This window comes from Opisthorchis viverrini (assembly GCF_000715545.1).
Source record: "Opisthorchis viverrini unplaced genomic scaffold opera_v5_233, whole genome shotgun sequence".
Classification (NCBI taxonomy): Eukaryota; Metazoa; Platyhelminthes; class Trematoda; order Opisthorchiida; family Opisthorchiidae; genus Opisthorchis; species Opisthorchis viverrini.
Genome location: NW_008751886.1, coordinates 89366 through 107617, shown reverse-complemented (window position 1 = coordinate 107617; position 18252 = coordinate 89366). Strand labels below are relative to the sequence as shown.

The window sequence follows — 18252 nt, the reverse complement described above, 5'->3', positions numbered from 1 at the left end:
GGACTGTTACGTGCTTTTGAGACGTAGTTATCGGTAGCCATGAAACGCGTAAAGTATAAAAGCTGTTTGTCATGGAAGCACGGAACAACCGTCGATGACTTAGGGTTGTTGGCAAGGAGTTGTAACCAGTCCCTGTCTTTCTTGCTGGTGGAAAGATTTTCACCATGCGTTTAGGCAGTGTTTTTTATGGAAGCGGTCATAATTGTGGGATAGGCTTCCACCTATGTCATTGTGAAGAAGTGCCTTTATTCTGGCGAACCTAATATTAGTGTAATGCCCAGTGCCCTGGAGCAGCATCCAACCCTGTTGGGGATAACACTAGCCATGGTATATTTTAACTGGTACTCCCACATCCATTACAACCACCTGTCATATGCGAATGAATTCGCTCTGTCTTTTCAAATTTCAACAGCCTATTTCCGCTGTCTTTCTTTTTGTTTCTTCCGAAACCTTGTTTGTTAGCTCATCGGAGAGGCTGCTGTTGCGGCAAAAAATGTGCACCTGGAAATGGCAGGATCCCAAACCACTTTTCGACGATCAGGAGTCACATGTCTTTTCCGTACTCCACACCCCCATAGACTACCCCTTACACTCATTGACCGATACTTTGGCCCCACATGTCCTTTCTTGGATCGTTCAAAATCCCTCACAGAATCCCAAGATCACAACCCACCTTACCAACCAGATACCCAGAAAGTGAGTGAATTTTTCTCATGATATGCTCATTGTGTTCATCACTTTCATTTCACAGACGGAGCACCTATTTGGGATGTTTCAACTGTTCTCATGTGCTTGTCTTGCCACATATCCTCAACTCTTCGCGATTTGTTTTCATTTCGTTCAGTTTCTGAGTATTACTTGATATCGGCAAGCTGTAGTGTGAAGTGTCTATGTGTGGCCAGTGGTCTTCAAGTTGCTCATTTATTTGACATTCTTGGTTCAAGGAGTGACAGTTTAACCGAGGGTCTTGAAGTGGTGAGTACTACTTCGCTGTTGTAGATTGGACAGATGATAGCATAAGCTGTCTACCACTACGGCAACTCCTCACCAGACGCTGCAACTCTGGCGAATGAATATCAGATGCCTTCCATTCCATAACTCTTGTCCTGCCAAATTTGTAGAGATCGTCTACGTCAGCCCTGTTGTACGGATACTTTTAATATTATCACACTTACCTCGGAGCGAATAGTATAATTTATTCTAGGTTGTGAGCGAAATATACTCTCAATCACCCCTATTCACTCTAGCAAACAAGATATCTGTGTCCAAAATCTCCCTTTTGTGTGCTTCAATAGGATGTAGATTTAACTTATTCCGGGAAACATGTCAATTCCATGCATTTTTCTGTATTTTTCCTAGCCCCTCAACTCAATGAGTGAGGCTACCTTTGAGCCGGCGATTCACAACGATTACTGGTAAGTTGGCCACCTTTATGATAGTTTGGACTACCTGCTTCATATAATGCTTTCGATGACAGTCTCTGGAATATCTATAATCTTTTTATCTACCTCCACCGGTGTCTGAGACTGCATCGTCACTGTCATCACCTGTGAAGACCACGTACTTGCGGATTATAGCTATCACGATCTAGGGCGTAAATGGTTACCAATTGAAGGTGGTAGTCGATATCATTGAGACGTAATTACACTTCTCTAAACCCTGTAAATATTCTCCCAAGTGGCTTGTCCATGCCTCCCACCGTTCCTTTGCTCGCGTATATATATATATATATATATATGTACATATATATATATTATATATATATATAATTACGCTCAGTTCTCATTGTTGTTTGACAGCACAAGGGGCTACATTTACTTTCGCACTGCGTCAGTTTGTTGGACTGTTTTGACACTAAAACCCTCGGACCATCAAGCCGTACGGTGAGAATGTAGAGATAAAAATGGATTTCCTATGCTGTTCCGCGTCTAGGACTAAAACACTTAGGTTGTCTCTCCCGACAGCTCCTTCAGGGTGCGTGACCCGATATCAACTGAAATGTAGGTATGGGTGTGGGTCCGTTTTCGCTGTAATTGTTTGTCACTTTTCCGGTAAGAGCGTAATTTATGCATCTCCACTCCACTTGGAGTCATCGAGGGTTTTGTTCTCTCAGCTTCATTAGTCGTTTGGCTGATGCGAGGACGTACCTATGTATGAAGTCCCGTGAATGCACCCGCGCCTTTTCAACTTTCGAGTTTTTTTCTAGCTTCATAAATCAAGACAATCAAGATTCATTTACTGGTGATTTCGGTTACTTGCTTCGATCGACTGACGTCGCTATCCGTTTTCGCTCTCTATCTAGCCCACAGTTGCATCTTCCCAGTGAATATAATCCATTGGCCATGATCGAGATGTATGAAGAGTTGTGTCGATTTTTGGCGACTGAAACCCCTCTACCCCTCACACTAGAGTTACCAAAAAAGGTGGGTATCTTTGTCGATGTTTATTGCATTTTATATTTCTGCGTCCCTAGTTGCCATCGAGTGTATATTAAACGTGCCCCTCTTCCCATTTTCAAACTCTTTTTGACGCATGTAGCCAGCAAAACACAAACGGTCAGTATCTCTCAGGTCTCTGCTCAACTTCGACGTGGAAGCCATTGGATGTCTAACCGTTGAGTTGTTTACTCATTTGATGGTAAATTACAGTGAAGCTCAACGATGGACACATACCCAACGCCTTCAAATGGCGCGGTCAAATGCGCGACGCTATTGGGACAGAATTCCAAGGTATTTTGTTGACACTCGTTTTCTCACATGTGGACCGTTGCGTGCTTTTTTCATAGCATCTGTCGCTTGTGACAGGATGATTCAGTTTCCCGATTGCCATGCACCTTGTCTTCAGCAGAAATGCACCCACAAATACTGAATTTAGATTTCTGAATCACAAGGCTCAATCAACCGGATTCACAGATGATGTGTTCCTGATCAGGACCAACGGTATATGGGACAGTTCAATTCTAAATAACTTACTGTAAAGGCCTCAACCGAACACTATGGGAAGACTTTCCGAGTACAGTGAACAATAGAGCCCCACGAACTCTTCGAATTAAGTAGTGAACGACAATGGTTTGAAATCCCCAGTCAGAAAACTTCTCCTTTCACCTTGTTCGGGGCTCATCAGGTATGCGAAGTACCCGGAGGCAGAGGCAGTTAATCCCTCAGCACTTTGCTCGAGTTTCTACTCTAAGCCTCGTATGCATAAAGAAGTTGAGCTGGAGACTCCAGTGAGTCTCTCCTAATCAATAACAACTTGGTATTCTTTCACTTACTGTGCAGCACACAAGTTGCCCCGAGGTTCGCTTACTAGGGTCAGTGTCAACGCTGGTATTGCTGCCCAGGATGGTATCAAGATCTTCTAATTTTTTAGAATTCTTCATAAAGTCGGAATTTGGATAGCTTCATGACTGATTTTATAACCCACGGCCATCGATTTAGCCTCGGAGTTGAGCAGGATCACATAATGCATCCAATTGATTTGTTTCCAAATGACAGACAAATAGACTGCATATTCTGCTTTTGCATGTATTTCTAATTCTTTTTTTCTTAGCTGCCTACATAATGCACTTCGGATGATCCTGGATCCATTCGATGAATTAGGGAGCCTAAATACCTTTCAGAGACGCTTCCTACCAACCGCTCGTCAGCTGCTGCTCGTCGTATTTGAGTTTCCGCCATATATGTACGATGTTTGCACTGTACAACAGTGGGTAAGTCTAACACACTCCTATGATTGTTTTATTTGGGACAGTTGATATGGCACCGTTGAGAATTTTTGAGAGTGACAACTCGTGGTCGCATCATAAGCATGCAGCAGAAGTACATTCGAACTGGCTTAGAGGGTAATTCGAATATTCTTTTGGGATTTAATGCAAGCTACTTAAAGCTGCCATCTTGGCGTGGTGGTTGGACCTGAGTGCTGCAATGGTCCAGCCGGCTACACTAGCTGGAACTTAGTTCCTGTAGGTGAAATTACACCAGGAAAGCCGCAGGTGAGCTATTAAACCAAGAGCGCTGTGATCTCGTACCACGAACAATCGTGCTACGAGGCAGTCTGGAAGTGGTCGTACTGTTCTCTGCGATAGGAGTGTGAAGGCAGTAAGGCTTTTCTCCCTGGCGACCAGCAGGGAAGTAGCGATGCTGCCTTCCAAGTACGGATGGGTTCTAATAGGTCGACCCTAAAAACTGCACACACCGATCGCCCAACAGTTGACCGTGACCGCCGGAGCATCATTCAATAGGCTCGAAATACTTTTAAAACCAAAGAGTGCGCTGCTGCTCAAAAGTCACTTGCTGTGCGCAGCCGCATCAGGAATGAGACAGTAATGCCTTATTCCCTAAGCGCTCAGGTTAGGCCAACCCCACTCAACCGAACAGGTCAGATTATCAGGTCATCGGCTCCGGGAATGGCTCCCAAAGCAAATGCTACTGTCCGCTGCTTTGTGGGTCAGACTTTTGAGCTAAAGACTAACTGGGATGTATCGGCAGGGGTTCCACACCACAAACAGCCGGCGTGTTTTTATGTCGAGAGGTACAAATTGACGTGCATGCATTCAAACGGTTGCGTTCAACGCATAGCTTTCAATTCTGATCTCCTCAATGAAAAGCCCAATTAATCCTGGGTTCATACGTTAATTATCTCAGCCACTGTGTTCAGTACATCCCTCCCCACCCTAATCTGCCCAGATCACCGGTGAAGTAAACTGTAGAAGCTGTAGCCAATACACATCTGCGCGATTTACATCTGATGATGATGACACTCGAAATGATCCTCCATAGAGCAGTTGAGTCTGAACCCGTAGTGATAACCACTCGGTGAGGTACTGTTCTCCAGATGATGCAGAAAGTGGGCTGACAAGTGCCTCAGGGCTTCGGACAAGCTGAAGATGATAGAAACGGCAAAATAGCCGTCACAGTTTGGGTGGGATCTGCGCTTGGGAACTGGGAGAATATGGGTTAGTTTTCATCAAGGTGGGGAAACACGTGCAAAAAAGATCACACTAAAAATGCAAACATTAGAGATTAGTTTGAGGAGAACTTTTTGGAATAGAACAGGGGCGAATATTATCTGGACCAGGAGGCTTGAGAATATTATGTGCGGCGACTGCCGGATTCCCCATGTGAATACCACTCGGTGAGGTACTCATCTGCCTACCTGTTTGTTTTTATTAGAAGCGAGGTAATTTAGTTTTTATAGCGCCAATTTACTGACCTAAAGTTCCGGGGTTCGAACCTGATCTCTGTCAGTTCCTGCTGTCTAGTCTTGGGCAACCTATCGGTATCCCGTCCCTCGTGCTTCCTTCGGGTGGAGTGGCCGCTAATCCCCGGATGGGTGTTACAGTTAAATGATTATTTATGTATTATTCATCAGGGACCCTAATGAATTTTCCGTTATTATTATTTTTTATTTTTATTTTTGTACTTTATCGAAAGATATTATTTGTGGCGTATTTCAAGCGATTTTTGGCAGAAATAACTGAACCACGATTGATGAACTGGTCATACTCTATAGATTGTGCCGGCTTGGTTGCGTGCTTCGTATACCGGTCGACCGACTTTCTTGAGGAGCCTTTTTTTCACAACCACGCAAATGGTGGTAATGAGCCAGGGGAGGTCATATAATGACTTGGCAGCAAAGCATGAAAGCAGACCCACTAGTCATTGCCGTTTCCCTGAATGGGCCAACGGAGACGGGAGCTGTCAATGTGCGGAGACATTGTCACACAAGACCCAGTCACGCCCTTAATCTGGTGCACGTACTCAACACTTTCCGTTCAGCATATAGCTTCCCATTCCGATCTACCCAATCAACACCCAGAAGAGTATTGACCTTTCTTAATTATCCACTACTCCTCTTGTACTGTTCCAAGAACATCTGTCGCTTGCGTAAACTCTGTTGGGATCGACTTTTTTCTGCTTTCTTGTTATAGATGTGTTTCTACTATTCTACAGTAAAGGACGAAACCGGGTGTCTTGGTTGACAAGCAGCAGTAATCTGAATGGTGGTTTTTTGTTAATCTCGGTGCCAAACCATCTGCAAACTGCTATGGAGCCACCCGTTTCAAGCCCGGTCGGATTTTGTGGAAGCGTTTTTAGCTGGTCTGCACTTACCCGGGATTGATCTGTGGCGTTCTGAATAAGGTGCAAGGTGAACAACTGGAGAACTCACCTTGATACTGTTCTGGTTTCAAAATATGAGGTTTCTGTCAAAAACTTCTTAAGTTCGCTTTTTCTTTTCCATACTTGGACGCATCTTGAATGATACAGACTGTTTCTTACAGGGAGAATTACGATAACACACCTCTCTGATTTTGCAGTTATTCGTCACAAATTAGTTTCTTCTAAAGACTCAACCTGAAGAATAAACTAGACAAGCCATACTTTTCACTACATAAGAACACAAAATCTTGAACAAAAGCATCACACTTCAAGTTTCCTTTGGCTACACGTAACCAACTGAAGAAGAACCTCCCATTTGTGACAATAATTCTTTCTTTCTGATTTGCGATTGTAACTGTCTTTTTGTTTTCATGTCGAGCGGGTGGTTCATATCTTCGACACCTTTTCCATTTGTTCTTCTAGCTCACCGATCTTGCATCTAGCTGTGAATCAGCCTTACCCCGCAGATTCAGTCGGCTATGGGGACCCATATGTGCCGCCTTCTTCCTCCCATCCGATCAAGACAATCTTCCTTCTGTTTACTCCTATCATGTGCCACCGGAGGTTCTGGACCTACTCAACCCTCACCTACAGAAAGCTGTTCAAGCCTGTCCTTGGTGGTTGTATGGTTTGTTGCAGTCTGACCGACTGTTACGATTCTACACAGCAGTTGGCGGACTAAAGGTATTACTAACATGAATCATGTTATATTGAACTTATGTTACCGTCGCATATTGAGCTGAAGATTCTGGTATCATTAACTGTCTGTCGACATCCAGTTGGATGGTGCACACTGGCGAGTCTCACATGATCCGTAACCGATGATACACTAAAATATCTGAGGTTTATTTTTCAACTTTATTACCGGATAAATAAGTATGTAGGTTAACAAGAATGGGATCAATGGCCGATTTCAACAGGTCCATAGTAGAGTGAATCGATTACGTCCAGACGCAAATAGCGGATCTTTTCGTCAGACGGAATTGGGTTTTCTGTACCGGAAATTTTCGGATTCCGTTCTGTCTACAGTTTGGGTGTCTTCCCCACATCGCAAGTGGTCTAATGTAAAGATAACCATGACATCACTTTCTACGGGACGAGAACTTTCTACCGAATGCAACCGCTTCCAGACTCTTCGTGTATGCACAATAAATGTCGTGACGTTTTCTGGTGTTCTGATATTACTGGCTCAATTTTGCATGTATGCACATGAGCCATGGCTATAGGTTGCGTAAAATAAACCTTACTACGACCAAAAGTGGCTGAACTTGGTCGTGGATTCAATCGGCTGGTACCGCATAAATGATGACAGCCCATACTTCACAATTGAGACTAGAACGCTGAATTAACTCTTCTCTTGAACATGAAATCACAAAAAAACTGTACCATTCGAATTCGATCATCAGCCGTCCAAACTAGAATTCTCCAGAAAACATTAACCCTATACGCTCTATGTATTTCGCTAGAAATCGTTTGCAGGAGCAATGATAACACTGAAAATCTTATGCAGCAGTATGGAGCATGTTTCGCAGACTTCCCATAACGATCTTGTTCAGCTGTTCAAATCCGAATCCATCTTGTGGTGATAAACTGCAGCAAATATATGCAAACCGATACTCCTGAACAAAGTAGTTGAAATACATTCAGCCTTTATTCATACTAACCGTTTCGGTTCTGAATTGCCCATCAACTCCCCGGTCAACGCAGGTTTCACCATTACATGCTTCCTAGTATCACTTCGATTGACCTAAAAGTGATATTACCATCCGGCTAGAGAAGTTCAGGGCATATTTTGCCAGTATACGTGGCGTATGACATCAAAGGCCGGGTATATACTGCCGTAAGATGTTCCATGTTGTTATTTAGGTCAGCAGCCTGGCCGCTGTGAGCTGAAGACTCTCAGTCTTTGGCTGCCGAAGTCTTCAGAACATTGCCAGAATCTTGTGAGAACATCGAATCTGTACTGCTAGAGAACTTCGAGTGATTTTCGATGGAAATAACTCACTATGGGCAAGTTGATGACACTGCATCGGTTGCTCCGGATAACTGATAACTCGTTTAATATACCAGTGGATCGACTTTCTCGAAGTTCTTTCTTTGCGAAACCATGGGGATAGTGGAAACGACCTGACAGCAAAGCCAAAAAATAATTACCAGGAAACCCAGCTGCGCCAGTCATTACCATCTTCCTGGATGGGACCCCGAGACGAGACACAAATGGTCGAAGACATTGGCTAACACGTTGCGGTCACGTACTCAATGACGCGCATGTATCCAAGTTATAACCGTTTATATATAGGCTCCCTGGATTCGTCCGTCGACGACATCAGCTATTATGTTCCGTTTTTCAGGTCAGCGGTAGGTGTTATTACTGCAGAGAACAAGCGGTTTATAGCTGCTACTGATGATGGCAATAAAGAAAGGCTGCAACCCAGCCATGTGATCACATTCGGCCGCAATAGTCTTAGTAGATTGAACTCTTTCCTGCTCTTCCTTATGCTAACTTACAAACAAACATTCAGACCGTCGATTGAGATCGACAGTAAGACTGATAACGCTTCGGCTTTTCAGAATACCTCAATCCAACGGAGTAACTGGTTCCCTCATCCTTCGAGCCGGATAACACACCGCTCAACTTAGTGCGGGTGCCCTAGTTAAGGTTTCAATACTGAGGCATTTTTTAAACCCTCTATGTTTTTCCCGATTTTTCGGAAGCAAAGTTTGTTTATCAACTTCTTTATAACTTTGACAAGTTCATTTTCTTAACTTCTTCTTCATTGCATCCTTTTCAGGCCGTCGATAAATATTTGCTGCCCCTCATTATGGATTTGTACAAGCCCGAGATTATGAAAGATCTGGCTCGGCGATATACATCACAACATCCGGTTTCCGTACTGTGCTCGCGGCGTGTACTTCAGTGCTTACTTACTCACATGACTCCGACTTCTTTCCTGTCTCACCTGCCCGCATGTTTGGTGATGGGGATGTTGTGGGCCACAAATATCACAAATACTGCCAGTCCAGTTTTGGAGGAACAGCTCAACGTTTGCTTTGAACAGCGAAGTTCAGATCCTATCAGTGTATCCCTCAAATACAATAGGGACTTTCGTTCCACAGAACGAATGATTGAGGACTCCTCCCCATCACTGTCTTCACTGGACTACCCACCGCACACATTTCGCCCATCCAATTTGCCCGGTGACGTAGACGAAATCGGGTTGGATTTACGAAGTTTGGAAGCCGACTGTGAGTTGCTCGAATTGTTTCAAGGTCCCACTGAAAGTGAACACTGCCCACCGCCCTCACTGAATGGTCCACACAGCTCCAGGAATATCCAGTCAGTCGCCGGAGCGGATGTGAAGCCGAGCACGGAATGTCGCAAGTAATTATTAGATGATTATTCTGGGGTTGCAAATGCCATCCTACTATAAGTAATACATTTTCTTTTCTTGGTTATTATTTGTTAAGTGGATTTCGACCGCAGTTTGCTTTCGAAGTAAGGGTGTGTTTTTACAGCGTCCTGAAATTCAACGGAAATTTTAGCAGACCATTAAAAAAATGGGTGCTTTCGAGCAACGGTATCCACGAGATCTGTCCCATCCGGGAGAAGTCTACCATGGTTTATCTTTCATACTCAGTCAAGTCCATCGTTTCATCCACACAACCGACATTCTCCTCTGACTTTCAATAAACCCATATGTTGGAGCGGAACATTGCTGAAACTATTCACTTTGTTTAGTCAAGGTCATATTTTCATACTGTAATCCGAGTTTTATGTGGTTGCTTCCATATTGTTCGTACTGAAGCGTTTAGCATGGGACATACACTCGTGTGCCCGCTTGAAACCTAATGGAAGTAACTTTAGGCGTGGTTATAATCGCACTCCTTCGGATTTCAGGATCACCAATTCGATCTCGGAATACGATTACGAACTGAATCAGTTTCTATTAGCTCTGGCAATATTCGGCGCGCACCGCTCCTGTCACCTCCAGCCAAACCCGATTACGCCTATCAGTCGGACGTGCTTGTTTGACATCCTCGCTAACAGACTTCTTTGCTTTTGGGTGCCAAGGGAGCTGATATAAATTTCAGAAGCTCTCTACACTGTCCATTGCGAGCAGTGTGGTACTAATCTTCCTGGACATTGTTGATTCTCCTCCCGAGTGACCTAGTTCGTGTGCCATAAATTTATTTGAACAGCACCATAGGTCTTGTGTGTGCGATCCTTCTCACTAGATGGAAATTAACGTCGTCAGTTTCTGGTTTATTCGTTTGCGTTCGTTCTTGTTCATCTGTACAGTCTACGGCAATGTTGTCAATCAGCTACCCACCAAACAAATGGCAGTTTATGCATTTTCATTGAAGTATACACTGCAACAACTGATCAGGCACTAACTCACTAATTCGAAAGCCGTAGTGTGAACAGTTTAAGCCCCATCATGAATATCCTTGCACGCGCTTCTGACGTCATAGTCTTTAAAAGGCTATATGCTGAGAAATCCGTAGACCTGGGTCGACGCTCTCCCTGTTTTCCGAATCCTTTGGTCACCTCCTTCCGTGGTAGTTTCCTCTAGGCAATCTCATGCCGAGGGCTAATATATGTGGAAGTTGGGACCAGATCTCTGACCAACATACCGTGTAGTTCAGAGTGCACATTCATGTTCGTCTGTAAGTCTGTCTCTTTATATGCACTGCGTTTCATCCCAATGACACAGAACATCAGTTCATAAAGATTGGCAGTCGCTGACGGATCTTGAGCCTCCAGTGACAATAGGAATGGCAGAGAACGACGTCGGAAGTCTACCCCCGTCCACATTAGACAATGTTCACACCTCATCCACAGGCGCCGATCTGGCTACTTCTGTAAAATCACGCAACAGTTTCGTTCCACCAGTTGCTGTTGCGACTGGCAGTGTCATTTGGCTGGCCAGACGCATCGGACCAATATTGACTGCCAGGCATGTTGTCCCTCACCTGCTTGCGGCTATTGCTGTTGCTTACTCGGTAAGTATTTAGAATTTCTCGATCTTTTGCTTAACCCTATGCTGGTTACACTACTCTTCATGTGTAGCACCACTCCGAGAAAATGGACAATCTGTGGTGTTTTTTGTTTGCACGCAGAATAACTTTGCGAGGGAGTTCTCAGAACTGTTCGAATGCGTGCCTCATTCAGAAATCATTATGCTTCTGGTTCCGAAGTCCTTCCACCTTCTCTGTTGAACGGTGAATTCTTCAGTTAGTGCGTGTCTAGCTTTCCCCCTTCTATCCGCAATAGACCGTTTCAGACGACTGATGTCAGTCAATAACAATGCCCATCATCCAAAAGAGTACTTACAATTCGTGTAGTTACCACAGAACTAATGGTTTAAATCCCGTTGTAGAAAGGCTTCTGGCTTCACTGGTTCCTCATGGTCTTAAGGTGACATATGAAGCCCTAACTTGTGAACGTCAGGTGGGTCAGGGACTACCAACCACATCTTCACCTCAGATGTTGGGGCAGTGTCACGTATACAAACAATTTTGGTGTTCGTTGGCTTCAAGGATCCGTTCGATTCTACAGATACGTCAGTGCTTCAAACCACACTTGCTTAGCAGGGCATATCCCAGAGTTTCGTGTGCATAGTCTAGGCATGTGAGTGTATGGTGATCCCTAAAAATCTTTGGAGCCAGTCAGTCGGTTTATCAGCTATAAACTAAGGATACGTTGGTTTCAGCTGCCACAGTTTCGGTCACTCAAAAATGGAACAGCAGGGTGGATAAAGCCAAACATTGGAGGCGATAGTATGATCGCTTACTTCGGGAAAGATACGCATTGAAGGCGATAGCTTTGATGTACAAGCGCCACTGACCGCATGTCTAAACTATAATTGTATAGACTTAGACAGTCGTGTAGTATCTGAACCATCGTGGTTCTTTTGGGGGGCATGACAGCTGTTCACCAGAAGGGTACCACAGCTGAACGGTTTCATCATATTTCATCCCACTGCGAGATTTTGCCGTGTCTACCAGAGTCATGAACCACTGCGGAGTTGAACCACGGGTTTCTCATCCAGGGAGGTGGCGGTTATCAACTGAAGTGAATTTACTGGCTAGCATTTCCCTACCTCGTTGGCAGATCATAAACTGTTCACCTCTTGATCGATTCCACTCAGAGCGCAAAAGAGTTCTGTGAGAGAGACGATCTTCTGGCATACGAAGTACATATCCTAGCCAGCGTAATCTATGAAGTGTGAGTAACTCATACGTCGTAAAAAATGTCTTTTTTCCTAAAAGTGTCTGGCGTATCACAGGACCGCTGATCCGATGTTTCCGTCATACCCGGCCAATGTTTCGCGGGACACCGATAGTCAAACATTGACAGCCTTCGTATGTCATCTGCGCGTAGACTACGTATGTGATCCATTAAAGACTTATGGATCTCATCACCCTTGACAGACAAACTGACTTCACGCCGGGGCGATGGGTGTCGGAGGCTGGTAAACGCTGTCCTGGCCTTCCCGTTTCAAGTAATCTCGTTTTCAGCCGGTACGTCAGAACGTATACGAATGACCGCGTAAACAAATCCATCTGCCAGGATAGTTGACTGGTCTAGAAGCACGAGTTTTTAGGTTTTATCTCACCCGGTCTTGTCGCGGCACTTTGAACTTTGCACGCATGAGGCGCATACCAAATCGTGCGGCGGAATTATTTAGGCCACTGCTTCAAAGGATCTGAGCGAAGGAGAGCAATATCGTCCGCATACTCACCGCCTGTAAGCGAACGTCCCTGGAGCATTCGACCCTCGAGGTTTCGAAGGCAGACACGAGAATTTCAAGTGGCAAATCACTAACAAAGCTGGACAGGGTTGGTGAGGGAGGGAAGCTTTGTCTGGACATAGTGAACTCCGGCGTAAATTTGCTGTATGCGCGTACGCGTCCACAGGAGTTCGTTTACACTGCCCTCATAAGGGACATAAATTTAGGCGGGTCTCTTGATAGCCAAACGTTTTGATTATCGACTAGTCAAAAGCAGCTTTCAGACCAAGAAAAACGACAATTTTGGGACGTTTGAAAGAGGGTTACTGTTCAGGAGCGTGTCTCTGAGTAAAGAAATGATATATGCATCCTCGGCCAGAGCGACACCTAGCTTGATTCTCACGAGTTCGTTTTTCCCGATAATCAGTCGAGCCACGCAAACTAATGCCTTGGCTGTGATGGATACCAGGCTGACGCCACGACGGTTTTCGCATGACGTTCATCATCCCTTTGAGGACTGGAGTAACTGTCGAGGCGCTCCTTTTCATTGGTATTATGTTTTCTCTGCAAATTCTTCGTAGTAGCGTCGTTAGACTGTAAACTCGGCTGTAAACTATTCGGACCGGGTGCCTTGTTACGCTGGATTTCTGTTGTTGACGGTAGGATGGTGTCAATGTTCCATTCATGCTCGTGTTTTTTCCAAAGTCTGTGTTGAATGAGGCTACCTGAACGCAATGTTTTGAACTCATTTGTAAGGACATGGATCAAACGTTTTGAGTTTAGTAAAGGATGATTTTGGTTCGGTTTGGGTCGCTTGGAAACAGTTTAGACACGGAACTATGGTTAGAGAACTAGCAGATGGGTTGACCGCTGTGCATGATCCTACGGGTACGGAAGTGGTTGTGGATGGCATCTGGTGAACGAAGGGGTGTGAGGGCAAATGATACTTCCCGGTTGCCAAAGCCGAGGAAGAGTATTTGGTTGATGTACCCCACACTCTGACTTAAGAATCTGGCACACAACCAGTGGGCGGATGCTAAGGTTCTGTTCGATGGCCCTTCTGCTAGCCTCGGGTTTGAAAGCTTGAACCGCAATACAACGATTGTTATGGCTTTCTTGGGGGATCTCTCGAATAACGATTAACTCGACGGTCTGACTCACTTGTGTGCAGATGGCTGGTCTGGTCCGAGCACGCATGGCGTAATTCTTAACTGTCTTTCTCCCAATGCGGCTGCGCACAGTAGGGCAGCACCAGACTTTAAAAGTCTCTAAGAGTATTTCCACTGTACTGAATAATGCACCTGTAGTCACGGCCAACCGTTGGGTGATCGGTGTGTGCGGTTTTTCGGGCGGACCTCAATAGAAGGCAACACTGCTGGTTCCATAAATATAGACATACTGGCTTCCCGAAGGAAACACTTTACTAGCCTCACACTCCCATTGTAGAAGACAGGAAGGCTATCCCAGAACTGCCTCGTAATACGTTTTCTCTCAGTAAGGTGCTCGTTGTTTTTCATCAGGCTAGTCCGATATGGCTTTCTTGTCATGGTTGAGTCATTAGGGACCGATTTCCCCCCAAAGTAGCTCGCAGGATGACTGCATCACCGAAGTTCAACCACCACGACAAGGTGACAGCTTTTGGTTGGTAATTCCTGACAATCTATGTCGTGCTTCTATAGGAGGAAGCAGCGGGGTTTTTTCTTCCATGTATTTTTTTATCCGTCGTTCGCTTCGGACTACATGTGGCTCTAACTGCCCTCACCTTGCTCCGCAACCATTATAGACTGAAGCACTTTTTCCTTCATATGTGGAGAACTTGAAATATCCGCCCCGGTACTGATACCTAGTGGTTTCTCAGTAGTTTGGCTAAACTCAGCAACATCAACTTGAACATGCAGCTATAAACAGAAGATAGCCAAGCTGTCAAATGCCACTTTCACGTTCAGTCTGCTCATCCAATAAGGAATCACCAGTATAGATCAAGAGAAATATTCATCTGTATTCCGAAGTTTCGTACACAGTCAACCGAGAGAAAAGAAGTTACTGGCACAAGTATTTGAGGTCAGCTCACAGAAATAAATATTAATATATGAACCTATCCACCAGATTGCAAGAATAGAACTGTTCAAGCGATAGATGTAAGCACAAATTCTGCAGATCCTATGACCACCTAAAATTGAACGAATACTCCAAAAATACACCCATTTTCACACCAATTTAGTTTTCACGAGAAAATCATCTGAATCTCTTGTTTCTGAGGTTCTTCACTAAATATCGTTTCAAGGTTGCTCCTGGCGCCACCAGCATAGGAAGTCATGACATTGGAGTCGATCCCTCAAGCGTCGAAACGTGATCCTGTTCAGAGGTGACAACTCACGTGCATCCAGTGAGCGCTTACCTCGTATGTCAGATCCTGGCATGACCGGGGAGTATCCATCGCTTCCACTGTCTAGTGTGAACTAACCAAAGTAATCGCGTCACGACATGAAGGAACTATTCAACCGAGAATGCACCTCAAAATCCCACGACCACCGGCAAATTCTGGCAATCCAAATAATCGGTTTCTATCCTCTGCTCGCTGTAATAAGAATATAAGAGCAAACCAGGGGGTTGACTGGATTGTTGTCCACAAAATACAAGGTCACCGTTGCAGAAAACATTTTAAATCGCACAAGGAGGCCATTGCCATGCGTTCAGTATTTTTGGAAATGGAGTGGTTTTTTTTTGGAAAATACCAAAAACCACGGTCGTGAGTTTCGATCATAGTAGTCTCGATATTCATTCGATGTAGTGCATACCCTTGGTTCACAGTTAGACCGGTGACAACCTGTTGCCACTCACTGTTTTCTGCGTGGTGAACATCAAACATTTCGTAGTAGTCAAAGTGGCTGCTTTGGTTATTCGCCACTTAATTTCTCATCTGTGGACTGATTTCCTTAAATATCGTGTTAGGGCTGCAACGATCAGTCAAGAAACGTTATTTTCACACGCAAAATTGTAGAAAGGTTTGTGACTGTTCTCAGTTCCAGTCACATATTCGAAGACCAAACCACTGGGAGACAATTTCCGGAATGGTTCACGGTCACAGCGATCCTCCGAGGCCAACCGAAAGTAGTCCGGTTAATTTCGAGAAGTGCTCTCCCACTTTCTGGCCCTTCAAAGCCCTCTTTTGAAGTTATAGTCAATTCAGTAATCTCCTTACAGCAGAACAAAATATACTCACAAAATTCTTGCTTACCGAGCTGTATTTTGAGTTTTCGTGTTAAGTGAGTGGGCTCGAACTCCTGGGCAGAGTTCTTGTAAACCTTCAGTTGGATGGCCAAAGCGATACGAGTTGATATGATCAACTGTTTCTGGCGACGTTTATACGTACTTTTAAGAACACTGAGAAGTTCAACTTCTCTAGCTTAGTGTAATTACATGCTCACGATGCAGCCCACGAGACGGTCAATCCTACACATATCTGTGGATCAAGTCATTTCTCTTATCGGGTATTCCGTCTTGCACACAATGACAACAAGTGATGTTTGAAAGTTTTTTGTCGATACTTTCTTATCAAATGACCTCCTTATTTATTTGCTTCAACTCCAACGCAGACTTTCACCACCCTCCGTTCTTTTTATCCCTCAGGGTGAGCAGTTAATGGCTACTGTAACCCCTGTGACATCCGCTCCAGCGCAGCCAGGTGCTTCTGGCAAAAGTCATCTTCCTATGTCAGTTCAAGTTACGAATCGCCCACTTATGGGTGATAGCGTTGCAGCCGCAAGCCTACGCTGTCTAGAGAACTTGGTCCACGTGTACGGCGTCTGTCTGGCATTGCACGTCTATATACCCTACGCACAACGCACCGTCAATACCGTTCTTGCAACTGTTGGTTCACCTGCATGGAAGGCTCCTGAGGACGAACAACCAAGCGTGGCAAATCCGTGCTCTAGTGTACCGCCATCGAGATGGAATGTGCGCACTTTGGGCGAGCTAGTTGCATCGCTGACGCTGTTGCATCAATTCCTCGCGTACATTCCGGACTTGACATTGTCAGACTACTTGAGAGTACGTCTTCATCTTTCTCTGATCTGGTACAGTCAATGATTGCTCGTGTGTTGTAGTCCATAGAGCTGATCGGCTTTGGTTCTGCGCGAATTTTAATAAAATGTTGTGATAGTTGATGGACAGACTGTGGCAACTCTCGCAACATTGTGTTGTCAACCTATATTAGAAGAGTTTGTAATCAGATGATAACTGCAACGTCCTGTGATTATTTGGCTCCATCACCCTAGAGGATTACCTTTATTTTCAGTTCTCCGCTCAATGCCATTCGTTTGCAGTGCGCGACAGAACTCTACATTTTGGAATCTTCACTCGTTGATCGTAGTGGAAATTGCATTCACTAATTCTCTATAGGTATATTCTCCCTGAAGAGAGATCATTCCATAGGGCAATTCAAAGAAACTGTTCTTCACTGTCGTCTTTGGCAGATAACTGGCACGAGCCCAGCATAAAACAGTCGACAAACTCTAGTGAGACAATGCAGCCAGTAAGTCACAGGACGCTTACCGCATTACATTCAATGTGCTGTTGACAGAATCACGTGAACCCTAACCAATGAGGTGCGAAAATTCCGTAGAAAAAATTCCATGCATGTACATGTCTGATACATGTTCCACCCGCCTCAAAATGACAGGCTTTATTCGCTCCTCTACTGTATCTGATCTGTTACGAACTAGTCGCTTGCGTGCTATTTCGTCGCAGACATGTTGCGGCCGGTTAGTCCGTGCTATGATACGAATTCACCTTTGGTCAGATAGTTGATGACAGGATAGAAGTGAATGATCACCCAAATCAAGGTAGGTTTCAGGTTACTTTCTGCTAAGGTGTACATTTCCCGGAACTGTAAGCTTGTCCTGTCTCACAGCATGTCGACAGTTTGACCGTGGAATTATTGAGTTCCGGGATGGCAACTGATTCTCGCATTGCAGTTGTTGTCAGGTTGGTTTTTAGCCGACCAATCAAGATTCTACCAGTTCTTGTCACTAGTCGGTATTGGGTTTAAATTTCGACATTGCTCATGCGATGATTAATTTGGATATCAATGAAGATTCCGATTGAGACGCTTCAAAAGCCTATTTTCGAACAAGCGTTAAACCACAATTAGTATTATCAGCGCCATCCAGGCTACCGGGCACCTCAAACAGTTTTTCTTGAAGCGAAAACGATAATCTTGAAAAGTACTAGTATTTGCTATCAGTCTCATGGTTTTCGCATCTGGAGGCAAACTTAGTCGAAGATATATTGCTTTCAAAAAATTGGATTTTAGGACTGACCTCTCGTTTCGTACCTTTTCTAGCTGGCTCCTGTGGACC

General features: G+C 44.6%; 1 protein-coding gene across 1 annotated transcript in view; it reads left to right on the top strand.

Annotated features, from left to right (window-relative positions):
• The window catches only part of T265_08636 (hypothetical protein), a gene marked incomplete at both ends in the record, with an annotated part of 35730 nt that overhangs the window by 5336 nt on the left and 12142 nt on the right, over positions 1 to 18252 (top strand). The window contains 10 exons of the mRNA XM_009174502.1: positions 463 to 696; positions 1360 to 1415; positions 2303 to 2423; positions 2539 to 2729; positions 3550 to 3709; positions 6582 to 6842; positions 8951 to 9540; positions 10874 to 11162; positions 12879 to 13046; positions 16523 to 16942. Coding sequence (XP_009172766.1) covers positions 463 to 696; positions 1360 to 1415; positions 2303 to 2423; positions 2539 to 2729; positions 3550 to 3709; positions 6582 to 6842; positions 8951 to 9540; positions 10874 to 11162; positions 12879 to 13046; positions 16523 to 16942 — 2490 coding nt within the window. The remainder of the gene's footprint in view (positions 1 to 462; positions 697 to 1359; positions 1416 to 2302; positions 2424 to 2538; positions 2730 to 3549; positions 3710 to 6581; positions 6843 to 8950; positions 9541 to 10873; positions 11163 to 12878; positions 13047 to 16522; positions 16943 to 18252) is intronic.